General features: G+C 42.0%; 1 protein-coding gene across 1 annotated transcript; it reads left to right on the forward strand.

The window, feature by feature from the left end:
- Positions 1 to 212: 212 nt before the first annotated feature.
- KIFBP (kinesin family binding protein) lies at positions 213 to 13,149 on the forward strand. The gene is made up of 7 exons (XM_065638717.1): positions 213 to 570; positions 3,192 to 3,290; positions 6,643 to 6,722; positions 6,829 to 7,012; positions 8,125 to 8,209; positions 10,873 to 10,982; positions 11,707 to 13,149. The coding sequence occupies exons 1-7, from the start codon at positions 217 to 219 to the stop codon at positions 12,583 to 12,585; spliced, it is 1,791 nt and encodes a 596-aa protein (XP_065494789.1). The 5' UTR covers positions 213 to 216; the 3' UTR covers positions 12,586 to 13,149.
- The last annotated feature ends 6,748 nt before the right edge of the window (positions 13,150 to 19,897 follow it).

The raw sequence follows: 19,897 nt of genomic DNA on the forward strand, positions 1-19,897 counted from the left end.
CAACTCTCGGTACCGTTTGCCTCAACCCCGTCCCAGAGGTTCTGGGGGAAAAAAACATCAAGAATTTGAAGAGGGAGGAGAGGGGGAGCGCGGGGAAGGGCGCGACGCTGCGGTCGCCATGACGGCGGGGCGGGAGGAAGGGGCGGGGCCGCCCTCGCCGCGCGGCGCTGATTGGCTGGCGGCGCGGCGGGGCGCGTGACGCGCGGCGGAGGCAAGATGGCGGCGGCAGCGGCGGGCGGCGGGTGGGCCGCGGTGCGGGACAAGTTCCGCACCGCCCGCACGCTCTCGGCCGTGGAGTCGCGCAAGGACCCGGAGACCGAGCCCTACCGCTCCAAGTACAGCGCCCGGGCGCTGCTGCAGGAGGTGAAGCAGCTGCTGAGCGCCGCCGAGGAGGGCGGCGAGGCGCGGCTGCTGGCCGTGCGGCGGGCCGTGCTGGAGTACGAGCTGGGCGTCAACCACACCGACACCGAGGAGCTGTCGGCCGGCGAGGAGCACCTGCAGCGCTGCACGCAGCTCCTGGAGCCGCACCGCCTCTCCCCGGACTGCGTCTCCCTCTACATACAGGCCCAGGTGCGCCGGGGCCGAAGGGGGTGTCCGCGGCGGGTGGTGCGGGCTGACCCGGCGGCGGGCGGAGCGGGGGCGGTGTCCGTGGGCCGGGCTGTGTCCATGGGGCGTCTGCGGTGGGCTGAAAATAAGGGAGATTCGTGACACTTCGATCCCCTGGTGCGTGTGGTTTGTTTAATAATAATAAAGGCCAGCTGCCCTGGAGTTTGTTCCATGCTCAAAGCAGTAATTCCCAGGTGAGGGCTGTCTTCCGAGCTTGCTGCTGGTGCCTCTGGGCGTGCGGAGCATCCAGAGTGTGCGCTCGGAGTAGAAACTGGGTGTCGGCAAAGCGGTGCGATCTTCAGGATAGACTGCGACTGAACTTGTAAGAACTGAGCAAGAATAAAGCAGTAGACGACCTATTCAAGCTGAGGGCTTAACAGTGCTGGCAAGAACAGATGTTCTTGATCTGTAGGTTTGACAGTCAACATAGAATCATAGAATCGCTTCATTTGATAGAGACCCTCAAGATCATCGAATCCAACCATAACCTAACTCTGGCACTAAACCATGTCCCTAAGAACCAAATGCCTTTTAAACCCCTCCAGGGATGGTGACTCCACCACTGCCCTGGGCAGCCTGTTCCAATCCCTGACAACCCTTTCCGGGAAGAATTTTTTCCTAATATCCAATCTAGACCTCACTATGTCCAGAGCTTATTTGTGACTCCTTAACTGTCACTTGTTGTCAAAGTTGGGAGATGCTTTTGTTTATTGCAGTATCCTGAAAAGGTAAATTGTTCTTAAAAGCTGTCACGTACTTGCTTGCTTTTCAGCCTTGCCTGTTATTTCTTAATCTATTATGTTTTATTCCAGAAGAGTAAACACAGTTTTGCAGGGCCAAAAAGTGATAATATTCACCTCTTTATTCTGAAGAAAGTAATACTGTTAACAAAACTAGTTCTTATCCTGTGAAGATTCACAAAAGCGCCTTTGCTCAGCCTCTCCATCGTGGCAGCTGTTGTATGGTTAGATTTCTATCTCTAGACTTTAAATAGTGCAGTTACTTAGATGTCTCTGTCAAAAATGGCTGCTCTAATTAGAAAAGGCTCAGTAGTACTTCTTGTCAAACATTGCAAAACTGTCAAGGAATTGTGTGTTTATGTGGAAAGGCGCTAGTTAAACAGATGTCTGGAATTCATGAGGTTATATCTGCTTGTCCTTCAGTGTGATGCTTTGGGTACACCATGACAAATCTATTACTCATTACAGTAGAGGTTGCTTGAGCAGCCGGTGATGACAACGTAACATCTTCCCAGTGTATGTTCCTGGGGAGCTGCCGCTTTCGTGGCCGAGGGACAGGGATTTCACCGTGCTTTTGAACCGGTGTGTTGGAAAGCAGTACTTCTCTCTACTGGACAAATGTTTGCGTGGATCTTCCTGGTTTGGGGCCATTAGGAAACCACAGGATAAAGTTTCTGTGTTATGCCTGTGAAGTGCTGCGGTCCGACAATAAACGGGCACGCTGCTGCCTGGCACTGTCAGCAGGCGTGCAGCTGAGAGCAGGGATGGTCAATGAACCTGCCCTCAGCTTTCCGTCCCCAGGGCTGTAAAAGACTCAAGTATTTAATTAAATAAACATTTCTGATCTAAAAGCAGTAATCATCAATGGTGGCAGTACTTTTCTATGTTCTAGGAGGTATAGAGTATGTTGTCACGGCGCTGACTTCTGTTTTGAAAGAAGGAGCATCTATTTTTCCTGTTTCTGTAGCCCTGCTTCTCATTTCTGAGCTTCTGCATAAGGACGTGTATCAGAGTTTCTGTCTAATTAAATTTGTTCCGTTCCACTGCTTGGCCATGGGCAAAGTTTTTCTGTTCATAAATGTCATGCTATGTGGTACTTTCTTGTAAAAATGATAAAAATAAATGGATTTGAACAGGATACAGGACTGACACACAACTACACATTTTAACTATTTTGAAGGCTTTTTTCATGGCCCTGTTGGATTTTGTAACACTGCCAAGGAATTCAATTAGTACATCGGACATAGATTTTTACTAACGCCTTCATCTTATTAATAAAATCAGAGGTACTTTTTGTAAAAGATGGGTTCACAGATACAGTAATGTTACTATGTACACTGCTGTAATTTAAATTTGAAGGCACTAATCTGTAGCTTTTGTATCTTAACAGTTCTTTTAATCTCTTTCCATTATTGAAAATATACAAACATTCCTTCCTAGAGTATCTCTTTCCTGTTAAATTTTTCTACAGTCATGATGAAAAATTTCTAATTCCTTGGCTCTTTTGATGATATTTTATATTATATGAAAGCTGCATGAATCAGACACAGAACATATTGTGGGGAAAAAGCTCATTATTTGAACACACCAGTCCTAATTTAGCAGAGTAAACACAGAAAATTGCAGTTTGTTCGGTGACTTTTGTATGTATTTGCCGCTGTGTGAGAACCTTCCGTTTTGAGCAACTCACAAAAGAGCAGGTGGGCACAGTTTTTGCATTTTGAAATCCATTGTATTAGAACATTGTATATACAAAGATGAAGACTGATAAATTGTTTGGAGAAAATGTGTAATGTAAATGGAACAAAATGGGAAAATAACTAATTTTTTTCCTTTTACCTTTAGAACAATCTAGGTATCCTGTGGTCTGAAAGGGATGAAATTAAAACTGCGCAAACTTACTTGGAATCTGCAGAAGCCTTGTATAATCAATACATGAAAGAGGTACTGTGTTCACTAATATTGCGGCAGGTCTTGCTTTGGCGTGCCACTTATGTTTTTAGTAATCTTTGAAAAAACATACAATGGAACTTGAGTTTCTGCACTTTATACTGGCTGCTACAATACTTTTGAAAAGTGATAACAATTTGTGCTGTTAGCAAAAGAGGCAAACTAGAGGATCGCTTTTTAGTTTCAAAACAGACTTATTCAGGTAATTTTGCTCTAAAATACTGGCCCTTTTTGAAAGCTCTTTGAGTTGATAATCCAAAGTTGAAGCCAGCTAGAATTTGGCTTTTAATTAAGACTATTCTTAATCTTATATTGGAAAGGCTGTAAAATGTCAATCCATTGCTTTCAGTGGGAAAAGCAAACAAAACTGTACCATTTGTATGGTTTGCTCTGACCGTGCACAATATTTCATAGAGGCAAGTGGTTTAGTTCCATATCCAAGAGGACAATCTTATAAACAGCTAAACCTCTCATGCATATTAAACAACTTTTTGCGTCTGGATTCTGCTATGTATCAACAAAGACCCCCTTGTGCTATTTTTAAGCTCTTTGCAAAGCTGTTTGTCCACTGACTTGCCTCGGGGACAGTTCTCAAGTGAGCTAAAAACATTTGTGGCCTTAAAGGAGCAGCATCTGTGTTTCAGGACAGCTGTAAAGGTTGGACAGAACAGTTTAATCACATTGTGGTTCAGGTTTTACGTGAACTTGGCTTATAGCATAGATTATTCTCGTGGAAATTTTAGAATGGGTTAATCTTTATGTGTTGGTTACTACTGTATTGCCACCTTTGTAACTGTGCTGGTCTACAATGATAGGAGAGGTAATGGATCCAGAAAAAAAAAACCCAAAACTTCTGCTGAAAAGCTTGTCTGCTTGTTTTCTGCCCTCTGGATTGGTTGGTCTCACTAGAGGTACTATATCTCTCTACAGACTCTCTCTCTAGTTAATTTCCAATGTTCAGCTTAGATACTTATACCCAGCCAGGCATGATATCGTTGGCTTCTACCTCACCTCTAAAAGATTCTGGCACTTGCTCTAGTGATTATGAAATTGAAGCAGCGCTACCATATATGTTTCAGGGGGTTAAACAATGCTGCTTAATGCTTCACATTTTTACTGTGGACTTTTCTGAAGCAGTTAATTTTTGTTAGTTATCTGCATGTGTTGCTGGGTAACGGCTAGTGAATATTCCTCCTGGGCTTCACTGCCCGGTGAGGGTATATATACGTGACTGTCAATAAGCCCACATCAGATCACCTGTCACAATTTTTTTCCCCCAACATTTTTATTTGCCACTTACATTTCAAGGCATTATATAGTCAAAAGTAGCTATCCTTAAAGGAACTGCAGAAAAGACTGTTTTTGTGATAACTTTATTGGATTTGTGTCATGTTTCTCTGAAAAGACTGAACTGTATTTGACCTAATATGCAAAGAATTAAAAAAAAAAATACCACAGGGATGAAGGAGCTTGTCTTGCTGCTTTATGGGTTACAAAGAGGACTTGAGTTCCTTGCAGTGGTGTTTGATCTTTAGGATTTGTACAACCGTGTCAATATTCATTGTTCACAAATTATAAAAATGTGAATATACTTTTCTTAACAATTACCCATTTTTAGGCTATAAAAAAACCTGCCTGTCTGGGAATCTTTGATAAACTCTTGAAGATTGAGGCATTTTCCTGAACTGGTAGATTTAGTTCTTTTCTAACTGGGTCTAGCAGGAACTTGGGCTAATGAAGTCTGCTTGGAACAGGACAGTAGCAAAGCTCTTCCTAAGAATAATTAAAGGCATAAGGCTTGACATCAGAGCGTATATCTGTAGATACAGGAAGGAGACAAGGGTCTTGCTTACCGTGTCATTTAAACTCTTTTCTTTGCAGGAATAGCTCTAGTCTTGCCAGAATGTACTGCAAATCTTGTTAGAAGGTCTGGGAGCCTTTGTAAGGTTGGAAGGCTTTGTATCTAAAGAAAACAAGATGGAGGGTAATAAATTCACATCTTAAAAATGAACGAGGTACAAACAGAAAACCCTAAAGATTAAAAGATCATAAAAAGAATCTACACCTCTCTAGTAGGTTAAAGTCACTTTTATATATTTGTCACGATCTGCTTTAGACTCATTTGTTCATCTCTGAAGATGAATAAAATATTTCCCTTAAAAGCAAACAAACAAATCCTGTGAGAATTTTTTAATTAGAAGTACAAATATAAGAGTATGTTTACTTCCCTTTAAAGTGAATGCATTCTTTACCCTTGCTTCTGTTGCTGCCTGAGTCCACATTATCTTACGAAAAGTATTTCTCTGGACTGCCTTTTATTTGTTGCCTTACTTTCTCTTGGGCTAAGAAATAAATGGGGTTAGGAAAGTGCTAAGAAAGTTGCATACTAAACTGGGCTGTGTTGCTTGTTGAACATCCTTCCAGATGCACTGTGTAATGGAAAAAAGCCACCTTCATGTGAAGTGTTTTGGAATTGGCATCTGAAGTTATTCACAGTTACAAAGGAAATTAGATAAGCACAGACTAATAAAACTTTAACATAGGCAATGTTAAGCTGTTGGGCTTGCCAGTTATGCTGACTCTAACTTGATTCACAGTTGATTTAAGGCAAGGTTGAACAGGGCAATGCTGAAAGGTATATAGTTGTCTGTATAAGGATTCTGACAGAACTCATATTTAAAAAAAAAAAAAGCACTTCTTAGTGAAATAGTTCACATCATTAATAACTTGCATGTAGGTCATGCTGCTTCAACCTCCAAAGACATTGCCTGTTGTCTTATTCATGTATTTGAAGAAATAGTCTTAGCAGCTTGTGAATAAAGGGAGTCACAGTTCACCGTGTTAAGACTTTACAGCAGGTCTGCTGAGCACTCTCTGCACAGACTGTTCTTTGCAGTACTTCCTGCAGGATGTTTTCTTGCTTTTGATTAGTGCAGCTGGGCAAATGAATGTTTCACACTTGAAGGCATGCTTAGTATTCAATGGATGCTTTTAAAAACCATCATGTTATTGTACAAAATAAAGACACCTAGTTGTAGTCCTGTAGAATCCAGGTTGAGTATTTCTGGTGCACACGGCATGCATTACTTTGAAGTATGTAAGCAGAAGTCTTCTACAAGCTGAGAACCTTGTAATTCTGTGTGGAATTGTGGCTTTCTTCCTTTAAGTCTCCTGAGTTTTGTGGAATTGCTCCACGGATGTGACATTGAGATAGGTGTAGATGCATTATGTAAAGTTGTGTTCAATTTGGGATTGAAAAAATAGTTCATCTGCAGCCAGAAGAGGGAGCATTATGTTACAAAGTAAGAGAAATGTAGTTTACTGAATATATCATGTACTCTTGCAGGATGGAAATCCTCCCCTGGATCCCAGCGAACATTTCATGGCAGAAGAAGAAAAACTCACAGACCAAGAAAGATCCAAAAGGTGAGAGTGTAGCAGCATACCTAGATTATTATTACTTTTCTGCATGTATGAGGGTTTATTTAGTGCGGGAAAAAAAGAAGTCTAAAGAGGCTGTTGTATTTTCCAGATTTGAAAAAGCCTATACACATACTCTGTATTACCTGGCACAAGTCTACCAACACCTGGAGATGATTGAGAAGGCTGCTCAGTATTGCCATACTACTCTTAAAAGACAACTTGAGTATTGTGGCTACTACCCAGTGGAATGGGCACTCAACGCTGCTACTCTGTCACAGTACTATCTCTCTAAGGTAACACACCTCATGTTTTCCTGCTGTAATTATATCAGAAATGTAGCTGTCAAGTAAGACAATTGTTTAAACAACAGCTGTTTGAGACAGGGCTCCATGTCGAACTAAAAATGTGGTCCTATATAACCACAAGTTGTCTTCTGACATGAAGCTGTTAGTTTTTCCTGAAGAGGACATAGTGGCTTTCCTGTGTGTTGTGATGGCAATGGGAAAAATGGGCAGGGGTGTAGACATAAAAGCTCTGTAGTTTATGAAGTATCAGCAGTTACGTGATGTGATACCTGTAAGTAAAACTTGAAGGTTGTAATCACTTAATTTTTAATTGTTTCTTACAGCTATATTGTTCTCTTACAATCAAGAGTTTAAAACCCAAAGCATCTGATACTGCACATTGTATGTTTCCTATAAATTTTGTACCTTAGCACATACTTAAGACTTGTTTGAGTCCATGTGGACATTAAAGCGAATATGTAAGATGGTAGCTGTTTGATTCCACACATCTGTGTTGAAATGCTTCGGTTTTATTTAGGAATTTCTATATTCCAGACTATTCACATGCTTTTTTCTGATGCTTAGAAGACTTCTGCCATACCTAAGCCAGTTAGTGTTACTTTCAGTAGTAACTTGTAATTTCCATGTCTTTTTGATGCATTGTCAGCACTAATCATTAAACAATGCATTGCCAAATATGAGTAAAGGAATCTAAACTTGACATAATGTCGACTTGCATGTCCAGCTCATTCTAGCTAACACCCCGTGACACAATCTTTACCACAAGACATCACTTCCTTTACCGCAAGGAAGCGATAGCAGCACAGATCAGAACTGTGAAAATGTTCACAATGTATGTATCTAATATTAAAAGCAAGGCTTGCTGTTGTAGCTGTGCTAGAGAGAAAATGGCTGGTTAGAAAATGCAGTATTCAGTAGTAGATGTAGAAAAATAGTATCTTTTCTTCCAGCGTCCAGAGGAATATGCTGCAGAGCCTCTTAGTTCTGTCATTTCCCTTGTGTTCGTGTATGCCGATGCTCTGAGGCGAGGGGTTCAGCCAAGCTGAGAGCAGCGCTTGGGCTGCTCATGCCAGTGCTAAAGGCTGCTGTTTCTGTTTCAGCAATGCTTTATGGAGTCCCGACACTGTTTAGCAGCGGCCAGTGTCATCTTTAGCCAAGCTGAACAGGCACCATCTGCTGAAGACAGTAAGTTCATGTAAAAGTTATTGAATTAAGCATCATTGGTACATAATGTTAAAGGTGAAGTGTAGCAATATGTACAAAACTTATCCCAGTATCAATTTTCTAAAATGTTTTTAATTAATAATGAAGTGGAACCTTTCTGAAGGGCTGGTACTGTAGTTTAGGACTGGCTATGAGTAAACCCTGTGAGAAAAACTCAAGTGCTTGTTGCTGGTGTTTCAGAAAGCATACCAGAATAAAAGTGAAATTTAAAACAATATCCATTTCAATAGTGGCAATGTCTCTGCTCACTCGTTTGTTCTTGTATGTGTGCTTAAAATGCAGCTTACTTTTGCTCCTCAGTGATCAGAGGGCAATGATTCAGTGAACCAAACCAGATGCTTCCTGGGAATAGTTTTAAAAGAGGGATGGAAACCGCAGGTCTTAAAATCCCCAAATCCAGAAGGTACTTCTATTGCCTTTTGTTGCTGGATGCTGCAGCCTCATTAATGGCTATTTTTGGAGTTGTGTCTCCCCTTGTCGTTTTGGGTATTGATGCAAAGGAACAACTTTGCTGTTCAGAGTGAAGATCAATAAAAGAAACTTTTAGAGAACTGACCACAATTTTAAGGGCCTGTGGTTACGTGATACGTGTCAGTACTCAAAATAAATCCTCTGGTTTAGGCTTAGTCTTTGCTTATATACAGCACAGCCTTTTACATTCTGTGTCTTGGGCAACCGAAAGCTTTAAATTAATAGGGCTTTAACTTGTCGAGGGGGAGCAAGTACTCAGGGTAGCCCCTGTGGGAGTTCATAACTCTGACTTTGAACAGTGAATATATTGGTTACCTTTTAATGGTTTGAGATGTTTAGAACTCAGACTCTTTAATCCATTGATGATGTTATTTCAGGTTAAAGTATAACCTGAATAGACACAACTGAGTTTTATTTAATTGAAGTTCAGTGACAGTACATTAATTTAACTGCTTTTATATTTTACTTAGCTCAAAAAATAAAGAACTCTACGCAGTTGCCTTTCTTACTATCTAAGTACTTTGAGGATGATGTCCTAAAGCTTTTGACTTTCAGAGAAACAGGGCTGTCAAGAGTCTATGCAAATCTGTTAGGCCATTTAAAACCAGCATATTATGAAATATTCAGTAGGTCTGAATCAGTGTTGGTGGGCTTTCATAGCTACCTGACCGCACAGTTGTCAGAGTTCATTAATACAATACTTAAGCCAAAAAATGACGTTATGTTTTTGGTAGGTGTGTTATGGTTGCAAATTCAGGTGTAAGATTGGACGTGGCAGATAAGAGTCCTATTTTTAATTGTACTTTATAGATTTCTTTTGTGATTTTTGGCCAAGTCAACTAACTTCTTCTATCTTGACTTCTTCCTACACCAATTCGGAGTAGTGATATTTGTGTTTGTTTCAGTGGAGTAAACATTTATCCTGTTTTCCCTTCCTGTAACAGTGAGGAGACTGTAGGGAAAAAATACAGAAGTTGTAGAGCTAATGAATCTTATTTTCATAGCAGGTAGATTAACCAAAGGCAGTTTCCCCTACTTTTCTTCCCTTTTTTGGTAGCAAGTCAGGGGCCCATTGCACTACAAATGCCCTAATCATCCTTAGCAACAACTACTGAACAGGCAGCTTGTCACTGTTTACTGCAGGGTGACAATAAACCGTGGCAGATGCTCTCTGTTAACCCCGCACCCTCCCCACCAGGAAAGGTAATAGGAGGAAAAGGGAGAGAGACTTGTAGGCTGGAAAAAAATAAAAATGCTTTACTAATGCTACTAATAAATAGGGAAAAATAATACAAAATAAACAAAACCCATCTTGTATTTCCTGGGGTAGCGCAGCTACAGAGCAGGCACCCAGAAGTCCTGGCCTGGACTCTTCAATAAACTGGAGCTGGAACCAGGCCTAGGATCACAGGAACGACAGGCAGGGTCCTCTTCAGATTCCGGCCATGGTCGAAGAGAGTGAGACCCTCGTGATCTCCCACTTTTATAGGGTGTATGACGTGTATGGGATAGAATACTTAGTTGGTCAATTTTAGTCACCTGTTCTGTCCACCCCTCCTTGCAAATACGCCCCTCTCACTTATGGAAGGTGTAAAATTTATCATTAACCTTGGCTGCCATAGCATTAAGTCTAAACCTGGGCCTCTTCTGCATACCATTGCTACCCTTACCAGCTCCGGAGCAAACAGTGTCTGAAAAACATGCAGCCAAATTCAGAAAAGTGCAGTTACTTAGAAGAACTTAGCTGAAAGGAAAATTCACTAATAGAGAACTGGTCATGTTTTTAACAAAACCAGGACCCAGCTGAATCACAGAAAACAAATTGTTCTGATTTCTTTCTCTTGTTACAAAGAGACATGAGAATCTTTTCCAGTAAAATGCCTTCAAGATCAAAGGTCTTCTTAAACATACATTATGATCTATTTTTTTGGAAGAATTCATGCATGGTGAATCCCTATTAATCTATATGTTTTTCTACCAGAATGACAGTTTACAGAATTATTATATAAACTAACATGGAGAACATATTTCTACATAAAAACAATGAAAAATTAAATACAAGTAATGAATTCTCTTTGCATGTAACATTTGAGGTTCTTGCTTGAATGCTTGAGTTCTCTTATGGTTTTTGTGTGCTTATGTCCGTTCAACAGATGAAACGGAACAGGACCAACAGGACCTTCGACAGAGAAAAGCTGAAATTGCAAGATGCTGGATTAAGTATTGCCTGAATCTCCTGCAAAGTGCTCGGAAGTTACTTGAGGTAACAGAAGACCTGTTCTATAGCTGTCATTTTTTAAAAACAAAGTATATTTTGATGTTTGCACCATAATCAAGTCATAGTTGGTAGCAAATGGTAAACAACTGCCCAATGAATAATACAATAAGTGCTTGCAATGTAGCAGGTATTTTGTAGCGTGCTTTGACTTCAGTGCAGCCCTTGGAAATCGGCACAGATAGGAGATCAGCTCTGTAGTGTGATCAGCGCACTGCTTGTGCGGCAACTTCACAAATTTCCCTCCTTTGCGTGTCATTTTCTTGTGGCTTGATTTGGCAGATTACTCCCTGTTTAACTGCTAGTAATAACATTTTAATATGCCTCAGTTTTGTGTGCTGGTGTTCTCATTCATTCAAGCCTTTGATTCATTCAAGCGATCATTTCATTCATTTAATTATTCATTTAAAGGTTTAAAACTCATTTGCTGAAATGCTTTGCAGAAGCAGAGCCTTTAGGCTTTACATTTATTTTTTTGGCTATATTGTCACACAGGGTAGAGAGACTAAATTATCTTAGTCTTACTTTTTACAGAACTGAGACTGTAGTTTACATGACTTGTTTGTGAATATAAGGTCTAATATGGCAATGTGTCTTCTGTCTCGTTGCTAACTAGTTTGTATTTCAAAGGTAACTCATAAATAAAATGATTCAGTGTAAGTCACTCATGTAAGCCACGTGCATTTTTAATTAGTATGCTTTGTCATTTCAGGATAACATAGGAGAGCTGGATCCAGACAGGCAATTGGAACTTAAAGCTCAAAGGAAAAAAGAAGAGGATGAAAAAGAGAAGGGCAGGAAAAAAGCTGTTCTTTTTGGGACGACTGATATATGTGACTCTGTCTTAGCCATGGAAGAGAAAGTGAGCAGTGTATATCCTTTAGATTTTCAAGAAGCCAGAGAAATCTTCCTAGTTGGCCAGAACTATGTTCAGGAAGCGAAAGAGTTCTTTCAGGTTGATGGTTACGTTACTGACCATATTGAAATTGTTCAGGATCACAGTGCTTTGTTTAAGGTACTTGCTTTCTTTGAAGAAGACTACGAGAGACGTTGCAAAATGCACAAGCGTAGAATAGACATGCTGGAGCCTATATATGCAGACTTGAATCCACAGTACTATCTGTTGATCAGTAGGCAGCTTCAGTTTGAGCTAGCTGACACCTATTATGAGATGATGGATTTAAAGGTAGCTATTGGTAACAGGCTAGAGGAGCTAGACTCCCACACAATCAAAAAAATTAATTCTCTGGCTCAGTTAGCAATCAAATATTATGAACTCTTCTTAGATTCTTTGAGGAACCCAGATAAGGTGTTTCCTGAAGTGCTCGAGGAAGATGTTCTTCGGCCTGCAATGGTGGCTAAATTTCATATTGCACGACTATATGGTAAGCTTATTACTTCGGATAGCAAAAAACAACTGGAAAACATGCAGACATCATTGGAATATTACACATTTCTGGTAGACTATTGTGAGAAGTACCCAGATGCTGTCCGTGCTGTTGAAACTGAACTAGAACTCAGTAAGGAGATGGTGGGCCTTCTTCCAACACGAATGGAGAGGCTAAGAGCAAAGCTATGTCCGTTCATATAAAATACTTCCCTTGAAGGAAATGTACAGTATTAAAATGATATCTGTCAAAACCAGTGCTGTCAGACAGCTTCTGTAACGATTGATAGAACTAAGATGCCCGCAGTTTGGCAGTTCACCCCAGAGCCTGCACTAGTGTAACTTTGTGAAAAACTCAAAGCTCTCCAGTTCAGTATCTCACCCACACTAATGGTATAAAGTTTAAATGTAAAGTGAAGTGAATGTCCAGCTAACGCTTATTATCATTTGTCCTGTATGTAAATATAAACCTTTTCTCCCTTACATTTTTTTCCTTTGGCATATGGTTCAGTTTCTAAATGTAGTGCTGTATGAAAATTGTTTCAAGAGAATCTGTTTCTCTAGGAAAATTTTTCTAAGAAACCTGAGGCATGTTCTTCCAACTAGAATATATTTTCTCTCTTCTAACCTTTGTCCCCAGAAAATTTTATCCGTACGAAGGGAACTTTGTTATTTTCCATATTTATTTTGTATGTTTCTCAGTGTTTTTTCCTGTTAATCAAAACCTAGTTGATAGAGGCTCAATAAATGGACTAGCTTGGCTACATATTTTTTCAGAGTCCTTAGAATTCTGTTTCCTTGTGTCTCACTAAGATACGATACACATTAAAACTCTGGCCAAAATAAATAGTTGTGAAAGTGTTTCCACATGAGCGTCTTGAGTAAAAACACTCAAGCAACTGAAGTGCCAAAATCAAGAGCAAGAAAGCAGTAAACTTTCTTGCTTGTGGTGGGAGGAGATACCTTGGGATGCTGACTTCTCTTTTAAAGCTGACCTGATTCTTATTAAGGACCTGCTGGTTTGGCAATGTTCCTTGTCTTACACAACCTGTTACCTTTGCTTTGTTCTAATTTAGCCACCTATTTACTCTTTATGGAAGACCAGGCTGCATTTCTGACCCAGAATTGTCTTTGTATTTCTGGTGTCCATAGAAGGATTATGAACCAGGACCCATTTTAGATAAAATGTAGGCTGAGGACATTGTCCAACCAAATATTAAGAGATATGGTCAGAGATGCTGGGGAATATGGGGAAAGTGAAGTAATAAGGTGATGGGCCGCCACATGCAACAGCAGTCTTACCACTGTCGAGTTCATGGGAAGACGTTTCCAGCAATGTAGAGGGCATTGAAGGAGAATAGCCAAAGAACTGGATTATTCCAGAAAATGACAGGGGAAAAAAATGACGTTAACTGGGAGAGTGTGAGGGGAAACAATGCGCAAGCAAGAGTGTACATCTTAAAACGTGGTAAAAATCTCTAGCTTGCAGAATTGTCTGCAGAAGATTCTAACCACAAACAAATAGGCCAACAAATGGGTGCTGGAAATGAGAGGCAGCAAAGCTCAAAACTAGACCAGCTGCCTGTATTCGTACAGAATAAGGTAGACAGCGTGTGCACGTGTGTGTGTGTGCTGTTTCTGTTTTACTAAATAATTGTCTAGTCAGCCTTTAGGAGTTTATTTTTTTGCTGTTTGATCTTTCATTCGGTTTTTCCCGTAGGCTGAAGGTAGGGCAGCCCATAGTTTCTCAGTGAAACCATTCTCAGCAGGCTGTTACTGTGCATTATTTTTATCTATGATTGCAATTAAAGCTAGCACGCACTTTTACCACAAACTCATAATTTGAAAGTGATTTTTCTTCTACTAACTTTTCGCTTCATATTTGAGTAGAAGATACATGACCCCCCCCCGCCCCGCTTTATTATTCCACCCATGAGGGCCTTTGAGCAAATTTTTTAAAGCAAGGGTTGGCTTATCAAACTTCACTTGTACTTTAGGGAAGGATAGATTGTGGGCTAAACCAGCATATAAAATGACTTTCGTCTTTTCAAACAGAATAACCCCGTCATATCCTTCACACACTGGTCTGAAGAGAATGTTAAAAGTTACCTGCAGGGCAGGCAAAACCAAATGAAGCGTGGGGCTACATGTCCCTTTTAACCAGCAAGCTGTGGGCAGAACACCACCCTGAATTCACCCAAATCCTAGGGAGAGCTCAGCAGACAGGTAGGAATGAGTCCATGCTTAAGAAGTCCAGGAAATAAGAGGAATTGGAGCTCTTTTGACACAGCTGTGTGGTTGGGGCTGTGGTTTGGAGACCTCTCTCCTCTGAAGATATGCCAGAACGCTTCAGCTTTGTAACTCTTCCTAAAAACTGTTCAGTATAATGTACATACATTTCATAGAAATGCATATGGAGTTACAGAAACAATTAATGCTGAGTCTTCATCTCTTACAGTAAATGTTCAAGGCTACCACCAGCTAAGTATGTTTTATTAGTGGAGACTATATTGTGCTAGATGCTCAGCACAACACGCTACGTTGTGGTTCTTCTAAGGTGTGTCTTTCTAAGGAAACCTTTTAAATAATTGCTGTTTGTTCAATGATTTGAGAGAATGAACTTCAGTAAGATTGTGTATTTAGTTAAAAAAAAGGGGGGGTGGGGAGCTTGTTGGATTAGGCAGCAAAGCTCCCTTCAGGAATGTTGAGTTTTAACTGTAAAGTATGTGTGAGGTCAGGCATTTATTTCAAAGATTAATTAAAGATTAGGTTCCTGTGAACTCCATTTAACCTGCATTTCTGTTCCTTTTTGTGTGGCAAAAAAATCTTGCAACTGAAACCTCCTGTTGTTTTACTAGTTTTTTTTTTCTCCTTAGCCAGCATAAAGCAGCAAGGTTTACAAGAAGTCCATGTTTGTGCAGAATTTGTATTGAGCATGAGATCTGAACAAGGAGGCTATAACCTCAGTGTAGTTCTTCAAATAGCACATAATACTCACAAGAAGTAATTTTGTTTGATGAAAAACACGGTATCATTTTAATGGAAATGGTCTTAATTCTCATGCCAGCTAGAGACATGGTACGTGTTACAAAATGGGTTGATGGGGAAGATTGTGCTGTGCTTAAATATTTCAGGAGAGACAGAAACCAGTGTCTTGTTCTCTGTCTCCCTACAAGCCCATCAAAGGAAGCTCTTTTTTTCTTTTGAGGGGACTGGACTGGAGGAGAGCAGCAGGAGGTGACAACCATGTCTCTTGCCATTCTCAGCTTTTGCCAGCTGAAATACCTGGGGAAGTGGAGGGAAGTGGGCAGAAGTGAGCCCTGACTTCCCCTTCGCAGCAGGAAAGCAGGTCCCCGGTGTTGCAAGGGCAGCAGCCAGTGGCGGTTGCTGCCTCAGTGTGGCAAAAGCAAAAGGTCCTGGGGCTGGTTCACTGTGTTCACCCATCCAAAAGCTCCTCTCTTGGGAGTTTTGGTCCTGCCCTGGCACAGGCTCATGCAGTTCTGGTGAGGAGGATGGTTTCCTTCTCCATCTGCAAGATGGAGATGCCTCAAGTGTATCAGTGCAGTGCTTACACCGGGCGTGATTGCTGCTGCACTTCCACGTCCGGAAATAGTGCAGAAGCCTGATTAAGCTCAACATCAGACAATGAGAAATGAGACTGACCTTGTTAACGCATGGCTTTGCACATTTCAGTTTTGTTTGGTGTTTTACTTTCACTCAGCACTGAGAGGATGAAGATGAGCTTTTACTCATGTGTTTCTTTTAAAAGACAGAGACAGCCAGTGTTACCTAGATGTTTTCTGTGGAACTTTTTATTACAAAATGCCCAGAAATAGTCCCATGAAGGAGGACGGGGCTAGACTGGCAGCTCACAAGGCCAACCCTTCTGTAGTCTTGAAGTTACAGAACTGAAGACTGTTATGTTAAAATCAAGTGTGTAAATTTGTGGTGAGAAGCATTTGTCAACTTTCTTTCCTCTTCAATTGCAACATCTTTGGCTACTTTAGAATTTGCTGCAAATGACTAATGCAGGTTTTAAATTTGGTTTGAAACTGCTTTTGTGTACTTCCCTGGAACTCTTTCCAAAGTGCCTGCTAGTAGTTTTTACTTTTGCTGTGTGGCTGGTGGTTTCTAGCTCTTCCTTGTCATGGGTGGGCGTACAAACAGTCAGCGGTTTCCTGATGAGGACTGTTTGCCTGGCTGCCTTTTTTCCAAAACCATTGTATGATTGTATCTTTACAGCTGAAGATCTGGATGATGTGCCAGAGTGACCCTCAGGCAGAGGGGATACTAAACAAAATGTGTTTTGCAAACACGTTACTTCCCTTCAGAAAGGAAAGTGTCTGTGGTATTGAGTGTTTATTTAGGGAGAAGAGACTGGTAATGTGGTGTCTTAACACCAAAACCTTTAACAATCCTAGTGTTTTTAGCAATGTTTTAAATGTTTAATGCTTGAGGTTTTGGTATCTGCTACACACAAAATACTTAAAGTCTATTTGCACGCTTGTCTTCACTGTAAAAGAGACATACTAGTTGACATCAAGCAAGGATAAAAGGATTTCACTGTTCGGGGTTTTTAATGTCATTTTCTGGTGAAACAATGAGGAACTGGATGAGTGATTGAATGAAAGATTGCGATGGACATGTGATGGAGTGAATTGGTGTTAGTCACTGAATGCCGTAAGAGGAGAACAACTGCTGGCGTCAGCTACTCTGAGATCGGCGGGTGAAATGCATGGGACAAAAAAAAGAATTAACAAGATGATTTCCTGTACACTAACTGTCTTAGAGGGGAGCAAGGGCAAGCAGTTCTCAGGTAGGGTCTCAAACTACTCAGTGTTGGCCATGAAATTCCTCCTCCTCTCCTGGAGCCCATCTCCAGGTGGCCAGTGGGTTCAGCAACCACCAGAGAAGTTTCACAGTAGCCCACTGTAAAGGCAGAAAGTATTGTGAATACAAAGGCCTTTTGAGTCTTACCTCCCTGCACTCTTTGCTGGAAACATTAGATGAGATGAATCCTGCCCCAGGCTTTGGCTTTCCCTGCTGACTGACCCATCTGAGGCCTCTTCTGCTCTAAAAGAGATGAAAAATCAGAGTGATTACAGAGCCCAGCATTTTGAAGTAGGAAAAGGCAAAAAATACTTATTTTCCTAATTAATGCAAATTGTGTTTTCTAAAGAGATGCTCTCATCATGAAATCTCCTGCACTCCCAGTGGCAGAGCAGCTTTGTCAGCGCCGCAGGCTGTTTCTGAACCCAAGGAAGGGTAGTTTGGAGTGTGCTGCTTCATGCCGCAGCAGCGTCCACCCCGAGAGTGTGGAACAGATCCTTCAAAAGTGGCTTGGTGGGCTGCGGGGGGGGCCTGGCAGGCCCACTTCTCGTGCCTTTCCTTATTTTTCTCTTCTGAGTGTCACATTTCAAAACAAAAGCATATTTCTACTAAAGCAAACACGCTTAAAACTAGCTAAAAAATGGCCACCTCTTTCCCCAACAGCTCAGTGAAGATTGCAAACCTATGACTTCACACATGGGATGGGAGAAGCAGATCTGGTTCACAGGGAGATCTCCATGGGAGCATCTGTGCTTCCCACTCCTTTTCATCTTCCCAAATTTATTGATGGCCTTTCTCCCTGCATGTGGCATGAAGTTTTACATGGCACTTGTGGTGCTTGTGTGTAGGAATAGGTTTGCACTTGCGCAGGGAGTGGAGACAAAGGGACCTGCTCGGGGTGTATCTAGGGTGGATAAAACGCATCTGAAAGCTGCTGAGCAGCTCATTCATCCTGTGCTGGAGAAACCATCTCATGGAAAAATAGCTGCGTCTAATACTTGGGTAAATCAAACCAGCTATGTGTGCAGCAATGCCAACTGGCTTGCAATGAAAAGACACTCCTGGACAAGCAGCGCAGGAACAGGGCACCAGGCTTTGCTTTAAAACATCTTCATCCCGTGGTTTCTCTCTCCCTAGTTAATTCTTAGTGGTTTTAGGGGTGTTTTCCCAACAAGCACGTGTGTGAAGAGGACTCCATTTTGCCTCATTCTGCTGTGTAGGCCCTGCTCCCAGCAAGAGCTGGGTGCTTCCACCACAGGGCTACTCTGGTATGAGGTTTTTAAAGCAGGGAGGATGGCTGCAGAAACTGCCTCCCTAATTAGAAACCAGAGCTCAGCTGCTGTGTCGTGTCTTAATGAGTTGTTGCTTTTAAACTATAGTCCTGAATTTGCCAGCTAAAACCTGCTGCACCAGGCTTCAATGCATGGAAGCAGAAAGCATTGCAGCTCCCAGCACAAAGGAAAGCTGCTTTTTGCTCCCTGAAGGACAGCTCTGTTGCTTGGTTAACACTTGGCAGAAGCAAGATTGCTGATGGGGAAAGGCCATTGGCAGCTTCCCGTCAGTCAGTGCTGGTGTTTGATCTCGACACAGCTGTGGCCTTCCAGCAAAGATCTCTCCCCATGTGCTTGTTAACCTTCATCATGGGAAAAACAAGTAGTTGCTCTTCTGTGCAAAGTAGATGGCAGTGGATCTCTGATTCTGTGCGATGCACACAAGTGTTAATGATTTCTTGCAAGATCTGAATCTTATCTTCATGAACCAGGTCCTGACACTGGCCTTGGAGGCAAGAGGCGGTGGCACGAGAGGTCGAGGGACGCCATGTACTGCCCTGCTGCGTGTGCCATGATGCTTCAGGTCTCTGGGCAGACGCAGTGGCCAGGCGCTGAGCTCAGGTGTGATCTCGGTTATGAATTAATCTTTGCTCCGGGCTGGATTTAGAAATCCCCCCAGATCGACCCAAACCTCCCTCCCTGGGTTGGCTGCTCTTTGCTATTTTGAGGCAGGATATATTTTTGCTTTCAGTCCCCAAAAGTTGCTTGGTTGGCCATGAGCTCACGGCAGAAAGCATCCTTAAACCTAGCTGGGCTGCCTGCCTGGGGGGAGCTCGCTGCTGACGGGGGTGATTTTGGGGTGTTTAACAGGGGAGCTTGTGGGTTGTGTCTGAGATGGATCAACATGCTTGAGAGCCTGTTGGATGCCCAGGTCCAATGGATCTTGTTCTACCTTGGTAGTGAGTGCTGGGGAATAAACCTGTTCTGCCTTCCCAAAGGACAAGATAGGAAAAAAAAAAAGCTACTTGTGTTCAATCCAGCTGCCGTTCAGCCACTCTCCCCTTCGCTCACCATCTGACCTCTGTTTTTTTCTCAACTGTTGCCATCATTCTCCCTTGACCCCCTTTCCCAGCTCTGCTCCTAACAGATTTAGCCTTTTCTGTACTGGCTGCTCTCCAGAGCAGCGACCTGTACGAAATACATATTTCCACTTTCCCAGCAGAGCAAATAAGGAGCTGAGAATTGCAGGCAGGGCCCAGCGCTTCGGGACCCCCGGCTGCTCCAGCTGGCTGCTGGCTTTGCTGCTCCACTGGGGAGGGGCAGTGCAGGGGTGATCTAGTGATGTTACTAAATTACTCATTACTCTTGAAGCCCATTGGGAGATAAAACAGCTTGGAGAGTTATGACTAAGGAGC

This window comes from Caloenas nicobarica, chromosome 7 (assembly GCF_036013445.1).
Source record: "Caloenas nicobarica isolate bCalNic1 chromosome 7, bCalNic1.hap1, whole genome shotgun sequence".
Classification (NCBI taxonomy): Eukaryota; Metazoa; Chordata; class Aves; order Columbiformes; family Columbidae; genus Caloenas; species Caloenas nicobarica.